The 17,430-nt window shown below is 39.2% G+C and overlaps 1 protein-coding gene across 1 annotated transcript in view; it reads left to right on the top strand.

Annotated features, from left to right (window-relative positions):
• The window catches only part of FMO5 (flavin containing monooxygenase 5), a 42,474-nt gene extending 25,330 nt beyond the window's left edge, over positions 1-17,144 (top strand). Inside the window, exons 5-8 of the mRNA XM_006861688.1 lie at positions 610-809; positions 4,003-4,355; positions 12,829-12,901; positions 16,799-17,144. Coding sequence (XP_006861750.1) covers positions 610-809; positions 4,003-4,355; positions 12,829-12,901; positions 16,799-17,144 — 972 coding nt within the window. The remainder of the gene's footprint in view (positions 1-609; positions 810-4,002; positions 4,356-12,828; positions 12,902-16,798) is intronic.
• Positions 17,145-17,430: the final 286 nt, after the last annotated feature.

The raw sequence follows: 17,430 nt of genomic DNA, 5'->3' as shown, positions 1-17,430 counted from the left end.
AGCACAAAAAGTGTTCTGGAATTCCTATTCTTCTCAGTGTTATCCATAATTTAAGATCCACATAATCCAATATCTTACTATCAATACAAATAATGAAAGTTTGTTATAGTAATACAAAGTCAAAGATAATACATAATTATTCAGTCTAAGGAGTTTGGATGAAATGATCTCCAGTTGTGTTCACCTTTACCACTCCACGGCTTTACTGGAGTTTTACAGGTGTAAGTACTAGAGAAGGTCGGTGTATGGAGAGAAAGTTGCTAACTGATGTCTTCATGGAGGAGGCTGACCTGATCTGGATCTTGAAATTAATAGAGTATGAAGAATGAAGAGGAAAGGGGACTTGCCAGCCAGATTGGTATGATAGTGTTAAATAGAAATGCAATGGTGGAACACAGCAAAATATATGTGGGACAGTGAACATACCAATTTAATTGTAGGAATAGTGCTTGGGAAGAAAAACAATAAGAAAAAAAATTAAGTCCGTTTTTCAGGGATTTAAAAGCCAGTCTTATGAGTTTAAAATGAATCTTGAAGAAATTGGAATGCTTTTGAAGGTTTATGAGCCAGAGAGTGGCAAAAACAAACATATTTTTTCCCATGTTCCAGGTTTTCCTCAGCACCAGGAGAGGGGCTTGGATCCTGAATCGTGTAGGAGACCATGGATATCCTGCTGATACAGTGTTATCTTCTCGACTTTACTATTTACTGAAGACTATGCTTAGTCCATCATTAATTAACTCTTATTTGGAAAAAAAGATGAACCAAAGATTTGACCATGAAATGTTTGGTCTGAAGCCTAAACACAGGTATATCCCTAGGGTCAGAGTGGGGAGGTAATAGCCAAGTGGTAGAAATAAGGACTGTTCCTTTCGGCTAACAGTAGAGCTATCGCTGGGTGCCCTCATTAAGAAAATCTACAGAATCTGAAATGAGAAATACCTCCCTTTCCCCCCATAGAAGTTCAGCACCTACAGGCCTGTAGGTCTGTGGTCTGTGATTCTTCTTGGCATTTACCATTTTCTCATTTCTCCAGAAAATGTTCCAGCAACAAAAACAACATCACAATGGTGGTAGAGGGTATTACATCATTTATTCATTCGTTCATTCTACGAACATTGAGTTCCTATTAGGAACCTGACATTTTATTGGGCATGAGACTGTGGAGATAAAAATATAATACTGATACCAATAATAATAACGTAGCCCTTTTAAGGACTTACTATATGACAAGCACAGTGCTAAATGCGTCACATGCGTTCTCTCATTTAAGTTTCGCAGAGCTGTGTAGGTTTTACAAATAAAGACATTGAAACATACAGAAGTTAATAATTTGCCTAAGGTCACACAACCATAAGCTCCAGAAATAGATGTTACCTTAAATACTTGAATTAGAATAAAGACAATAAAATATAAAATAAATGTATGGAGTACAGTGAGGCTATAAAGGAAAGGTCCTCCCATAGCCAGGGGAATATAGTCTAAAAGAATTCCTAAAGGCTGATTTCAAATGATTTTTTTCTCCCAACTTTTTTATTTTTGGTAATGTTCAAATCTACAGAAAAATTACAAGAATAATACAATGAGCATCTATACACTCTTTGCTTAGATTTACATATAGTTAACATTTTGTACATATGCTTTCTCTTTGTCTCTAAAGATAGATATATACATATAAACACACACACACATACAGATATATACCATGGAGTCCTGGTGTGACTCTGTGGATTGACTGCTAGCCACAAGGTTAGCAGTTCAAACCCACCAGATACTCCTCAGAAACCCTATATAGGATTGCTGTGAGAATATAGAATATTCTCCTATAAAATGATAATGTAATTATTCACATCTGGGAAATTTAAAATGGATTCAGTATCATGAACTATGATATTGTCCATGTTCAAATTTCCCATTGTCCCAGTAATGTTCAGGATCCTGTCAAATATCAGGGCATTGCATTTAGTTTTCATAAATCTTTAGTCTCTTTATCTGAAAAAAATCCCTAATTGGTTTTCTGTGGTTTCATTTTGGCTATAGTTTTTTACATGGATATTTTTGAAAACGCCCATGCCAGTTGTTTTGCCTAAAGTCTCTCAATTTGGACTTGCATGGTTGCTTCTTCATTATTATTTTCAGGCTAAATATTTTGATATATATACTGCCAAAGTGCAGTTGTGCCCTTCTCAATGGATCACTTCAGGAAGGATGTGTTCTAGTTTAACCCATATTATTGTTGTTAAGTGCCATCGAGTCAATTCCAACCCACAGCAACCCTATATAGGGCTTCCAAGGAGCAACTGGTGAGCTTGAACCATCGACCTTGCAGTTCAAATGACAATGTGGTCTGACTCATTAGCCCACAGTGCCCAGGACTCTAACCCATATTAGTGAACACTTGGTAGCCCCCGATTTTCTTCACTGTAAACTTATTTTTACCTTTGAAATTCATTAGCAGGATGATACTTTAAGTACTTGTGGTTCACCAATAACCTTGTGCACAATTATTCTAACACCCATGTCTTTGATGGTTGCAAAATAAATCATGGCTTATGAAATAAAAGGAAATAGCTTTAAAAAAATGGGTAGAAGAGTAACATTCCAGTTACAAATACAAAATCTCTGAGTGGCAAAAATTACATTATGCTATTAGAGTTGCACATATTTGGTTAAGGCTAGATTATGTGGCACAGAATACAGGCCCATCAGACAGCTACATGAAAACCTTTGTATATTATACTAAATAAGAAATTTAGAGTGAAGGCATATAAAGTCATTGAAATGTTTTAAGCAAGTGAGTGACATCGTAATAAATAATATTCCTAGAACAACCCACTTGAAAATGGTGTAGAAGCTAGATTGGAAGAGGATGGGCAGGAGGCCCTAAAGCCAACTGTAACAGCCCAGGTGAAGAATTCTGGGGACCCAATCCAAAACGAAATTGTTTAGAGAAGATAAAACTGTTCCCTGTATGTTAAGGGAAGAAAGAGAAAAAACCTTGGTAACCTCACTCACAGTGGCTTGGGCAAATATGTGGGTGATGATACTGGTAATAGGAAGCTGGGGTAAATCTTGAAAGAAAGATGAAATCATGAATTAGGATGTAGCATAAAATCTACACCTAATGGTTTTAGATTCAAAGTACATTAAAGACAACAACTTAGTAACAATTGTTTAAACACATCCTATTGCTGAGGCTAGACCAGTCCTGTTCAAATGTGATGAGCTGAGAACTCTTGGAGTAAGGAACCTTAGGATCTTCAGACTGTTTGTTAGAAAGATCCAAGACAGTGGAAACCTTGCTTTATTTTTTGGTATCCTTTTCCTGTGCTGCTCCTAGGAGATATTACTTAACAGGCCTAAAATATCCTGAAGGGAATTCATAGACTCCCTTTTGAGTATAAACTCTAAAATCCTAGGCTGTGTAATCTTGGGCGGATCACTTTTCTAGGGCTCAGTTTCCTTACCTATAAAACTTATATGTTGACCTGCCCTGCCCCATGAGGTTTGTGTAGGAGTCAATTAAGTTAAAAGTAAAAGCAATTTATACACTATAAATTGTTGTAAACATGTCATTTATCATACAGTTTGAAAAGCTGTGGGCCTTTGCAACTGGAAATGAAAATAAACAGAATTCTGCTCAGTGAATTGATACATGGATAGAAACCTTAGCTTGTGGCTTTATCACATAACTGAGAACATTATTAATGTTCCTTGAAAAACTGAACACGCATTCCTCAAATAAGACTCTGTTTCTTCACTCCCCCAACATTCTTTGTCTTCATGCCAGCCAGGGTCCAACCTCTGCTCTGAGATCTGACCTATACCAACGTGGTATAAACTAGATCTTCCTCAAATTTCATGGATGTACCATGAGGGTGATCACAAGAATAGTGTTTAACTACCTCTGCCAAAGAAAGATTTTACTTACATCATACTGATATGTTTGTTTGTTTTTGTTCTCTCTTTCATGATTCTCTTGGTCCTTATCACAACTCATAGAGCTCTGAGTCAACATCCAACCATAAATGATGAACTTCCAAATCGCATAATTTCTGGCTTGGTGAAAGTGAAAGGAAATGTGACAAAATTCACAGAGACAGCCGCCATATTTGAAGATGGCTCCAGGGAAGATAACATTGATGCTGTGATTTTTGCCACAGGCTATAGTTTTTCTTTTCCTTTTCTTGATGATTCTGTGAAAGTGGTGAAAAACAAGATATCTCTGTATAAAAAGGTCTTCCCTCCTAACCTGGAAAAGCCAACTCTTGCAATCATAGGCTTGATCCAGGTCTTGGGAGCCATTATGCCCGTTTCAGAGCTCCAAGGTCGCTGGGCCACCCAAGTATTTAAAGGTGAGTGATTGTGCAAGTTGTCTACTGAATTATTTAGTGATGTGTTTAGTTCTGTTTATGTGCTTGCTTTTAAGTACCTAGAGACAGTATGTATAATTATAATTGCCTGACACAAAGTTAGTACTCAAAAATTAATTTGTGCTAAAGCTAAGGTAATCATGTATAACCACAGACATATACCACCTGGGAAATTGTTTCAAGGTAGACATGCTTTGACCTTATTTCTGGTGATGCTTATTTAGTAAGCCTGGAATGGAACCAGCCATAAGATCTTAAGAGAAAAAATTGCTCCTCAGAAATATGTCCCTCAATGTGCATTCCAGATTAAATTCCAGTGATCCAGATTTTTTTTAAAAATTTTTTTCTTGTGAATCAAGTGAAGGTTTGCAGAGCAGATCATCAGTCTTACGTTCACCTAATCATATACTTTATTGATCCAGATTTTATACAGAAGCTAGTTGCCACTAAGTAGAAGGATTAATGGTGACCCCATGAATGCCAAAGTAGAATTGTGTGCCATAGGATTCTCAGTGGCTGATTTTTTCAGAGGTAGATCTGAAAAATCTACTTTCTTATAAGGTATCTCTGGGTGGCTTCAAACTCTAGCCTTTTGGTTACAAGCTGAGATATTAACCATTTGTACCACCCAGGGATTCTTAGATTTTATTATACAAGTGATATATATTTATGAACCAAAAGTATTTTACCTTCTTTCATTGAAAATAGGAAAACTGAGATAAAGTGACTTAACAAAAATCAAGACTTACTTAGAGACTAGTCCAGAATGTAGAGGATAAAACCTCTCAAATTCTCACTTTTCTCTCATCTCTCATTCTCTCTCTCTCGCTCTTACTCTCTCTCTCTCTCTCTCTCTTTTTTTTTTTTTTTCCAGTTTTGGCTACTAGGAGTACATAAGAAAAAGAATTTGGGGTTTGGGGTGATAATCACAATAGGAGTCAGGAGTGTCTAGCATCATTACAAATTATACTCTCCTAGAACAATTGTCTTCTCTAAGTTGGTGAGACCACACCCAAAGACATATTTGAAAAGTAAAACTGGAGTGCATTAAAACGAGAGATCCAAATGGTTACAGAATTTGCAAACATGTTATTTTAAAGTACAATTGAAGGCTCTGAAGATGTTTTGCCTGAAGAAGATAAGAGTCAGGGGAGATATGAAAGTTCCTATCAAATACTTCAAGGGAGGTACCGCGAAAGAAAGATTGTTATTGTTAAGTGCTATCGAGTTGGTTCTGACTCATAGCAGCCCTGTATAGGGTTTCCAAGGAGCGACTGGAGGGTTTGAACTACTGACCCTGTGGTTCACAGCCCAGTGCTTATCTAACAGTGCCACACCAATGTTTTCGGTATACCTTGAAAGGGCAGAACCAGAATAAAGAAGTAAAATCATGTTGTTGTTAGGTGCCATCGAGTCGCTCCCGACTCATAGTGACCTTATACACAACAGAACGAAACCCTGCCCGGTCCTGGGCCAACCTCACTACTGTTGCCACACTTGAGTCCATTGATGCTGCCACTTGGCCAGTCCATCTCGCTGAGGGTCTTCCTCTTTTTCTCTGACCCTCCACCTTAGCAAACATGATATCCTTCTCCAGTGACTGGTCCCTCCTGACAACATGTCTGAAGTATGACAGACGAAGTTTGGCCATCCTGGCCTCCAAGGAACACTCTGGCTGCACTTTCAATATTCTCCTCCAACACCATAACTCAAAAGCATCAATTCTTCTACAGTCTTCCTTATTCACTGTCCAGTTACTGAAAATACCATGGCTTGAGTCAGGTGCACCTTAGTCTTCAAACTGAGGGATACAAAATACCAGTTCAGTATAAGAAAAGCCTCTTTTTCTATAAGCCAGTCCATGTCAAGATGTAATGGTCTGCCTCTGAAATTGTGAGGAATTCAAGCAGAATATGGAAAGGGTGTCAAATGTCTGGATGGCCATTTGGGTAGGAAATATGAATAGATTCAAGCCTCAAAATAGAAACCAGATGACCTTTAAGGTTCCTTCTAAGGAAGAAATTCTTTAATTGTATATTTGTTTTGTTTTTCAAAGTTTCTTACATTACTAATGATATCATTAAAACAATTCATAGTTTCTGTTGGAAGTATAGCCTCCCCTATCCTACTGAAGATCGTCATAGTAGCAGAGAAAAATGGAAAAGACAATAAAAGAATGATTTGAGTTGACAGATCAAAACCTTTCCAAATTTCTTACCATTTCTTCAGCCTATTTACCAGATCACGTACTCCTAAAGAGTACTGGACCACCAATTAAATGCAAACAACCCATTGTTGTTACTGAGTCGGTTCTGATTCATAGTGACCCTGTATAGGGTTTCCAAGGAGCAGTTAGTGAGCTTGAACCATCAACCTTGAGGTTCCAACTGACCTTGCAGTCCAGGGCTTATTTTACAACACCACACCAGGACTCCATATAGGATTTGTTGTTGTTAAATGCCTCATGTTGTTGTTGTTAAGTGCCGTCGAGTCGGTTCCTACCCATAGCGACCCTGTACACCCGAGGGTGTAAATCTTTACGGGAGTAGAAAGCCTCATCTTTCTCCCGCGGAGTCGCTGGTAGTTTTGAACCACTGACCTTAAGGTTCGCAGCCCTATTCGTAACCACCCTATATTGGGTTTCCAAGGAGCAGTTGGTGAGTTTGAACAGTCGACATAATGGTTCATAAGCTCCATTAGATTTACTTAATCCTCCTGGTGTGACACTGCAGGATAATGTGCTGGACCGCAAGGTCAGTTAGAACCACAAGGTCAGTAGTTCAAACTCAACAGCTGTTCCTCAGAAACCCTATACAGGGTTGCTATGAGGTAGAACTGACCCAAGGACACTTAACAACAATGTTACATGGATCTTTTAACTGGATCAATTAAGTAAAAGGCATTAAAATAGGCCTTGGCTTCTTGGTATACTTTAAACAACAGGGCCAAATGAACTGTTGAAAGGAACAGGAAAGTGAGTATTTGGAAGAGTCTGCAATACTGCTGGGGGATTAGCAGTTCCTAGGGGAAAATAGACCTAAACAAATGGCAAAGAGCCTAGCTTTCTCTACCAGCAGAAGCCTGGTATGGATTCTTCTACCTTTCTTCTAACAACACCTGGAAGAAAGTAAGCTTTAGAAGAATCTTCATAAATTGACCAAAATTCCAACAGAGATCCTGAATTTTTTATTCTATCCATGACCTTCTTGTCTACGTACAAATTCTTGCCTTTCTCATTCTTGAAGTCTACCTTTCTTGTGCCAAGTTTTAAACCCTTAGGATTAGCTTTGTTTCTCCCATTCTTTCATGGCTTTCCAACTCAGTCTGTCCTCTTCCCTGGCCTGGCCTGCCCCTCGCAAGGCCCAGATTACCTTCTTACACTCTTCCCCAGAACCATTGTTCTCTTGTCCAGAAAATACTCCACCCTTTTTTTTTTTAAGAACACAGAACATACCTAACTGAAATCTCATTTTCTTTTATCTTTGCCTCTTTTACAGTCCTCTCAAGAGCTTTGCAAATGTTCTACTTTCATTCAGCAACTTTTTTTCCTTAAAAACCACATCAAGTTATACTAACTCTCTGGGTCACAAGAATGCATTATGTTCAAGTTCCTCTGCAAATTGGCTACAGCTCAAACTTTCAGGCCTGTCTTTCCTGACTCTTGATTGTATATCCTGCAATCTCCTAGATGCGCTGGATGAATGCATCCACTCACCAGCAAATAAAGCACCTCTGTTCTTCACTTTTGCTTCTCACTGCTCGGTATGCCCTTCTTTTACTCATTGTTTGTATAAAGAAAGCCTATGTATATTCCCTCCCACCTTTGTAGTATATTACAGACTGGTAAATCAAGAAATAATCTCTATTTACATTTGTAATAGCACACTATTGTCCATTTTCCTAGGTACAAATCCATATAGTTGACTCAGACTCGTAACAATTTTATTATAGAACTTCCTTATAAATTCCTCAGGATTCCTGCGAAGCTAATCTTGAGGGTTGGACCGTCCTTATATTGGGTCTGTTCAACCAAATGCCAATTTAGTTTTGAGGTAAACTCTAAAATTAAATATATCTGAGGGTCTCAGCTTATAAGATAGGTTAGTTGATCTCCAGTTATGTTATAAGTTGTGGCTGAATCGCGAGAGTAGAATGATGATAGCTGCGGTTCTCTTCTCTTTTCACGTTAACTTTACACCTTACCTTCAGGGGCAAGTCAGGATTAGAGAAAATCAGGATATCCAACCTGCTTTAGACTGAGACTAGACTGAAAGTCCAACTATGATATAGTTGTAATTCAGGCTTTTCCTTCCTGTCTTGTCTTGGAACCTTTGGAAAACCTCTGAACTTCATCTCTTCACTAGTCTTCAGCTTATATTTATCAGCCTCTTAGTTTATGCCAGTGCCTGTGCAAGGTGCTAGAGACACAAATACGCCTAAAATGTAAATCCTTGTCTTTATGGAACGCAGAGTCTAACAAGGAGGACAGACAAGAAAACAGACATTTAATGTATTCATTCAATAATGATTTACTGTATTCTAAATAAGTGCTCTAAGGAGCTCTGGTAGCATAGTGGTTAAGAATCAGGCTGCTGATTTCACAGTCAGCAGTTTGAAACTACCAGCTGTTCCATGGGAGAAAGATGAGGCTTTCTGCTCCCATAAAGATTTACAGTCTCGGAAACCCTGTTGCTATGAGTCGGAACCACAGCATATAACAACAACATCAATAAACAAGTGCTCTAATAGTGATGAAGAGAAGGAGTGAGGAAGAAGCACTCAATTCTCTCTGGAGGAGCTGGAAAAGGTTCATTAAGCAACCCTCAACTACATCTTAAGGAATAAGTAGAAGTATGGGAAAGGAAGATGAAATGCTGACAGAGGACAGGGACAGAGAAGCAAACAATCAGTAATATTTATGCAAAGCTAGAGAAAAACAACTGAAGATATCAACTTCCAGGAGCCGTAAGTAATTTGCAATGCTGGACGTTATAAAAATGAGGGAAAATGAAGCTAGTGATGTGATATGGAGGCAAAATCAATACCATCCTTGGGGTGACATGTAAGAAATTTGCATGCAATAGAGTAGTTCTGATGGGTTGTAACTAGGAAACCAGAAGTCAAATCAGATTTGTGATTCAGAAGATATGTTCAAGGAGTAAAATGGGAAGTTATTCAGTGAAAAGCCTGTGGTAAAAGTTCACTAAAGACATGAGGGCATTAAAGATGATGAGTAGGCGACAGACTTCAATGAACTTCAGCTGGAAGTTTAGGAAGGATTTGGTGACAAAATATATGTTCAGGATGAAGAAAGACCAGAATCTGTTCAGATGCTGCTGCCATTGGTTTATACTGGAACTGCAAAGTGGGGGAGGAGTGCTGGTGGCGTAGTGGTTACAAGTCGGACTTGTAACTAACATAAAAATTTACAGCCTCAGAAACCCTATGCAGTGCCGACTCCATGGCACACTACCACCACCGCCATGAAGTGGGGAGCAAGATAGGACAGAGGGAGTTGAGAAATATGATAAATATTAATAATAATGTCTGCATAAGGAAGCACACAACAAAAACAGTGTTAATGTATCAAGAGAGCACTGTACCATGGGGTATTTTATGTATATACTTATGGTGTGGCACTGTAGGATAACTAGAGAAAATCCTATACAGGAACCCACTCCACAGCACTTAAAAATTATATGTATTAGGAATCCCGGTGTGGTGCGGTGGGCTAATGCGTCACACTACAAATTCATTTGAATTGCAAAGTCAGTGGTTCAAGTTTACCAGCTGCTCCTTGGAAAACCTATACAGGGTCACTATGGGTCGGAATCAACTCAACAGCACTTAACAACATTTTATATATATGTGTGTGTGTGTGTGTGTGTGTATGTATATATATACAGAGAGAGAGAGAGAGTCCTGGTGTGGCGCTGTGGGTTAATGTGCCAGACTGCAAAGCCATTTGAACTGCAAGGTCGGTAGTTCAAGCTCATCAGCTGCTCCTCGAAAACCCTATATAGGGTTGCTATGGTTCAGAACTGACTTGACAGCACTTAACAACAACAATGTATATATGTAAGTGCTGTGGAGTCGGTTCCTATATAGGATTTCTGAGGAAGAGCAGCTGATGGGTTTGAAGTTCCTACCTTGCAGTTGACAGCTCAGTGCTTATCCTACAGTGAACCACCATGACTATATTTATAGAATACCCTGTGATACAGGGCACACACACACACACAAATATATATACACATATGTATATATATGTATATATACATATATGTATATGTGTGTGTATATATACATATATATGTACACACACAAACATATACATGTATATTATATATATGTCTCTAGGTTTTGGGGGGTTGCTTTTTTTTTTGTGTGTGTGTGTGTGTATGTGTGTGTGTGAATTAGCTGACTCTCACAGTCTAGAACTATCTTCTCCATAATATTGCTAGTTAATAGAAGGTAGACTTATGGTTGTACTATGAGTAATAATTTTGAAAGCAGCTGATGATGGGAATGCTTAAAGGCACTATGGCAGTTTTAAAACGTTTCATGGGTAATCATGCATTAGGATTGGACCCTGTGGTTCATGATTATTGAAATAATAATAATAGTGTTTGTCATATATTCTCTGAGAGTTGAAACAAAGTTAGAACAATGCTAAAGATTTATTAGTCCATCATACGGTTCATGAATTGGACTGGGTGTTGCAGTTAAGATGAGGCTGTATGAAGTATCATAGTCCAAGGAACAAAGAAAGCCAACAAGTCCAAATGATTTTGATGAGTTTTTCAGATATTTATTAAAATGAATCTTGAAATCCAATCTTCCTCAGAATTGTGTTTGGCTAAGAAGACATATCTGGGGGAGAGGTTGGGTGTGGGAAGTGGAGGTGAGAGCCTATTGAACAGACTCTGAGATCACCAGACATTTGTTTGTCTGGAATGCAGGAGTTAAAGGGCAGGAATTGTTGATTACATATAAATCTATAGAAACAATCTGTTATTAGTTATAAAGTTAGATTACTTATTATTGTAAACTTTTGACCTGTGAAACAAGGTATCAGCCCTGTTCTTCCAGTTGGCCATAATCACTCTGTATTGTTTTCAGTTTCTACAGCCACTTATTCTAGCAACATTTACTCAAAGGGTGATGAGATCTCCCAATCCCCCATCACCAGAGAAGTGTAAGCAGGAGTGAAATATCCACTTGAATCGATTATTTGTGGATAAAAAGCTTGTATTAAAACCAAACTCATTGTCAGTGAGTTGATCCTATGCATAATGACTCTATACTGTTATTATTGTTAAGTGTTGTCAAGTTGGTTCTGACTCATTGCAACCCCTATAGGATTTCCAAGAAGCAGCTGGTGGATTTGAACTGCAAATCTTGTGGTTAGCAGTCCAGTGTTTATAGTACCAATAAGTTGTTGTTGTTAGGTGCCATTGAGTTGGTACCAACTCATACCAACCTTATGCACAGTAGAATGAAACACTGCCCGATCCTGGGCCAACCTCACTACTGTTGCCATGCTTGAGTCCACTGATGCTGCCACTTGGCCATTCCATCTCGTTGGGGGTCTTCCTCTATTTCTCTGACCCTCCACCTTCCCAAACATGATATCCTTCTCCAGAGACTGGTCCCTCCTGACAATATGTCTGAAGTATGAGAGATGATGTTGGGCCATCTTGGTCTTAAAGGAGCACTCTGGCTGCACTTCTTCCAAAACGGATCTGTTGGTTCTTTTGGCAGCCCATGGCACTTTCAATATTCTCCTTCAACACCATAACTCAAAAAAGTTGTGCAACAAGGTTGTATTCTATTTCAGCTTAGCATTATTTATGTAGACTTAAGCACTGTTTGACCTTTGTTTGACTGTGTCTTTGGTGTTATATGTCTAGTGCTAGACCTGTTTGTGTATCAGTGATTATCTGTCAAGATTGGGTATTATGAGTTTTCCTTGGCTTTAACTTCCACCCTCACCAAATAAGAAAAGTTTAGAAGGTGAAACTTATCTCCCACAGGACTTTAGGGATAAGATGTGATCAAGAGTTTACTTTTACTTCCTTCTCTCTATGCTGTAAAGCCTCTGTTATTTAGAGCACGAATGCAGACCTCTCTCCCCATCCCTTTGCCTTCTTTTTGTTACTCATTTTTCTTAAAAATATTCATGTACTTTTAAGGCCGTTTGTCATTACCACATGCTCAGTTTTTTACCCACTGGAAAGACTATATTAAGGTGGAGGAAGGTATTGGTTGGAAGACAGAGTAGGAGAAATACCTTTTAAAGCAAAGTAGAACAGTGAACTGTCACCTCCTTGAGAAAAAAAAAAAAAAAACTATTGTGTATTTCATTGAATTCTCCATGGTATGATCATTGTTAACAGACTCATTGTTCCCAAGGAGGTTAGTTCACCCTTAACATTTTAACTTTTCTCTTTAGGACTAAAGACACTGCCCTCGAAAAGTGAAATGATGGCAGAAATAGCTAAGGCCCAAGAGGCAATAGAAAAAAGGTAAGCAGTTCTCCCAGCAACAGAACATATGTAGTTAATTTTTCGACTTATCACTCAATAAGAGCACTGTGCTGCTGTTGTTGTTAGGTGTAGTTCAATCAGTTCTGATTCATAGTGATTACGTAAAACTGCCTGGTACCGCATCACCCTTACTTTAATTGTTGCTGTATTTAAGCCCATTGCTGCAGCCACTGTATCAATCCATCTCACTGAGGAGCCTTTACTATATTTAATTTCCTCTTGTTAGTTAAGCATTCAAGTTATATTTTGGAGGAAAATGAAAGCATTTGTGACACTATTATGGTGAAATAGCAACAGTATTAGTGTTTTGAATGTAGATGGAAATAAAAGAGAAATGCTAAGGAACTGTAAAACCCTATGGTTAGGGCCTAAAGGAAAAGGGAAGTAGTAGGAAACATACATGGAGAGAAAATTAGGTATATAATTTTGCTAGGATTACTTGGGAGTCCTGGTGTGGTGCTACAGGATAAGCACTGGACTGTTAACTGTCAGGTTGGTGGTTCAAATCCACTAGCTGCTCCTTGCAAACCCTATACAGAGTTGCTATGAGTCAGAACCAACCTGACTACACTTAACAACAACAACAGCAAGATGACTTGAAACACCAGTAAAGCTGCCAGAGAATGAGAGGCTGATAGGAAATTGATTGAAGGTAGATGTGGTACACTTACAAATCTGTTCTCATTGGCCACTTAGCAGGCTGTCATTAGGCCACAGCATGCTCAATCAACCACAGTGGCTCATGGAATGAAGAGTTCGGGAAAGGGATGATTCAGTCAGCTGATTATAGTTGTTGTTAAGTACTGTTGAGTCGATTCTGACCCATAGCGACCCTATATAGGGTTTCCAAGACGCAGCTGGTGAGCTTGAACCGCCGACCTTGCAGTTCAAACAGCTTTGTAGTCTGCTGCATTTACCCATAGCGCCACACCAAGGCTCTAGTCAGCTGCTTAATACTTAGTAAACACATTAATACAGCCATCTGAATTTCAGAACTTGAACTCAATCACTAGATTTTCATTTGCACAAAGTGGATGTTAATGGTGAAATCCTGGGGTTTTGTCGAAGAGTCAGAGGCACAATCACAACAGGCCCAAAGAGGCGGTTTTCTTCCATCAATTATACTGATAATCTCTCTACTATCTATAAGGGGAGGAGCTCTGGTAGCGTAGTGGTTACGAATCGGGCTGCGAACCTTAAGGCCAGCGGTTCGAAACTACCAGCTGCTCCACGGGAGAAAGATGAGGCTTTCTACTCCCGTAAAGATTTACACCCTCGGAAACCCTGTACTGGGTCACTATGGGTCGGAACCGACTCGACGGCACATAACAACAACAACAATCTATAAGGGGGATGAAGAAAGTTTTGGTTCAACCTTGTCACCTTTTCCAGGTCCTTTTCCATTTTCCTTTCATGGACAAACTTAAATTATATGCTTTGAATTCTCATCCTTTGTTGTCTCTCTGAATCCCCCAACAGTGTAATTTCCATCATTACTCCTAAAACTGCTCTTTTGAAGGACAGCCATAGTGAGCTTAATTTTCCTTCTTATTGCTGAATTTGGTACTTTACACATCTCTTCCTTCATAGAGCACTTTCTTTCCTTGAACTCAACCTTTCTACTCTCTTTCCTTGGATTTATTTTTGTGTAAGCTCCTTCTGACTGTAAGCAGCCCCCAAGAATACAATTAAACCTTATTGAGGGTCCATTATGTGCACATATTGCAATATGTTTTATAGGTTTGAGCCTCTTCAATCCTCACTACAACTCTACAAGGCAGGTTCGAGTGAACTTCTTATGAAACTTTCATAAACACTACAAGCTCTTTACCCTCCTGTTGTTGTTTGTTGTTAGGTGCCATCAAGTGGGTTCTGAATCAGGGATCCTATGCACAACAGAACGAAACACTGTCTGGTCCTGCCCCATCCTCCTATTTGTAGTTGTGTTTGATCCCACAGTTACTGCCATTGTGTCAGTCCATCTCATTGGGGTGGGGGAAGGTATTCCTCTGTTTTTTTTAAGCTCTAGTGTGTCACTGTAGCATAAAAAGCACTGGACGCTAACCACAAGGGCAGTGGTTCAAACCCACCTGTTCCTTGGAAACCTTATAGAGGGTTGCAGTGAGTTGGAGACAACTCGACAGCACTTAACAACAACAACAATTGTAAGATAAATATTGGAGTCCAGATGTTGAACCTTAGGATAAGCACTGGACTGCTAACCACAAGGTTGGTGATTCAAACCCTCTAGCCACTCCTCAGAAACCTGATACAGGATGGCTATGAATCAGCACCAACTTGATGGCACTAACAACAACAACATAGGATAAATAAATGCATGCATGCAGTTAAACTCTGGGTGTGGTTCTGTAGATGAGCACTGGACTTCAAAACCACAAGATCAGCAGTTCAAACCCACCTCAGAAACCCTACACAGAATCGCTATGAGTGGGAAGCTACTTGACGGTTGCGACTCATAGCAGAACATTCCCTTGACCCATTATGGCATCCATAAAGGAGAGCACTCACATTCTTGCTTGTCATACTTCCTCTTCTAAACTCGAATCCCATCTCAATAAACTCTTACCTGGCCATCTATCGCTTCTCTGGGGTTCCATCTTAACAATTTTGCCCTCAAATTTAATTTCTGTCATATTTTTTCTATCTTTGATTTTGGATTACTTTTGTAAATATATTCAATTGCAATTAACTTGACTTGGCTTTTCATTTCTTGCCTTTCTGTCCCACTATTTTCTCTTTTATTTTCATTATAAAGAGATAAATATGAAAGTCACCACTTAGCCCTCGAAATCCCACTCTCTAAGCACAGGTAATCACAGTCAACCACTTTTTTCCCTTAAAAAAGAAGTCTCGTAACTCTATAAATCTGCACTTGGCTCCATTTGGAGCGTTAGTCCCTCTTTTGAGATAATTCATCTTCCCTCCTCCTGCCAGGATTCCAAATTAACTTCAGCCCTGAGAAATCTACTCTGTAGAGATCTCACTGCACTGCCCTCATTAAAGAAAAAGAAAACAAGAATCCTGCACTTACAGTGATTGACTTAGATTGTTGAGGTTAGTTGTCAGTTTCTGATACCATCAGAGTCCTTTGTATCTGAATCTGACTATCTGTATTCATTCATACTTCCCACATATGCCTTCTTAACTGTAGATAGTGCCCACAAATAGTATTTGTTCGTATTGTAGTTATTAGTCTTAGAATAAAAACCATCCTAATAATCTTTAGAAGTGAGCATGGCAAGACTTCAACTCGCTCACTTTGGACACATCTCCAGGTAAGATCAATCAGTAGGAAAGGACATCATGGTTGGTAAAGCAGAAATGAGGAAATGGACTAGCACAATGCTGCAACAATGGGTTCACACATACCAGTGATCATGAAGGTGGTGCAGAAACAGACAGCATTCTGTACTGTGCTTCATAAAGTCACCATGAGTTGGAGCTAATTCAATGACTACTAGCATGACCAACACTTTTTCCTGCTTTACTCCTTCCCTCTGCTGTCCCCTGAATAATAATACTTTCCTCTTTGTTCTCAGAATATCTGTATTTTCCACATCCTTCAAGATCCCAGCTATTATACTTCTCTTTTAACTACCCCCCTCTCAACATTTCTATTTTCCAATCTAAAATTACCGAGAATCTTATATTACCCCCAATCCTTCATGTGTCTCAAGTATACCTTCTGTACTGGATTATAAATGTAGTGAAGCCAGAGACAGTATCCTATTTTCCCCCCTCTTATTTTCTTAGCCAATATTGAGCCAATAGCAAACACCCTGCAACCCCTGATTGATTGGGTGACTGATTTATGAAACCATTGATAATTCACTGCTTCTGTGTTCTCTGCTGTAGGTACGTGGAGAGTCAACGCCATACGATTCAGGGAGACTACATAGATACCATGGACGAGCTTGCTGATCTAGTGGGAGTCAGGCCCAATCTGCTGTCTTTCGCCTTCACTGATCCAAAATTGGCATTACGCTTATTATTGGGGCCCTGTACTCCAATCCATTATCGTCTGCAGGGCCCCGGAAAGTGGGAGGGAGCACGAAAAGCTATCCTTACTACAGATGATCGTATCAGAAAGCCGATGAAGACGAGAGTAGTTGAAAGGCATAGCTCTGTGACCTCAACAATGACAATGGTCAAGGTTATGCTGGCTGTTGCTGTCTTTGCTATAGTTATCACATGTTTTTAGCTGTCCCACTGCCATTGCTCTTGATTTCACTGGGAAGCTGGTTCTAGATACCTACAAAATCTGAAGATACTGGAAAAACTCTTAGATTTACATAGCTCAAAAGTTTACTTTTTTCTTTTTTCTTTCCATAGCGTTAATCCTCTTTCCATTTGCCCTGATGGTGAAATCCCATTGTTAATTCAAATCGATTCACCTCCCTTCCTCTCAAGACCCATCACCTTTTCCTTCCCATAATCCCCAGCCTGTGAGTTCAGGGGCTCTTTCAGTCATCCTTCATATCTTTAGC

Source organism: Chrysochloris asiatica, unplaced genomic scaffold (genome assembly GCF_000296735.1).
Source record: "Chrysochloris asiatica unplaced genomic scaffold, ChrAsi1.0 scaffold00042, whole genome shotgun sequence".
NCBI classification, from domain to species: Eukaryota; Metazoa; Chordata; class Mammalia; order Afrosoricida; family Chrysochloridae; genus Chrysochloris; species Chrysochloris asiatica.
This window is presented reverse-complemented; position numbering and strand designations above follow the sequence as displayed.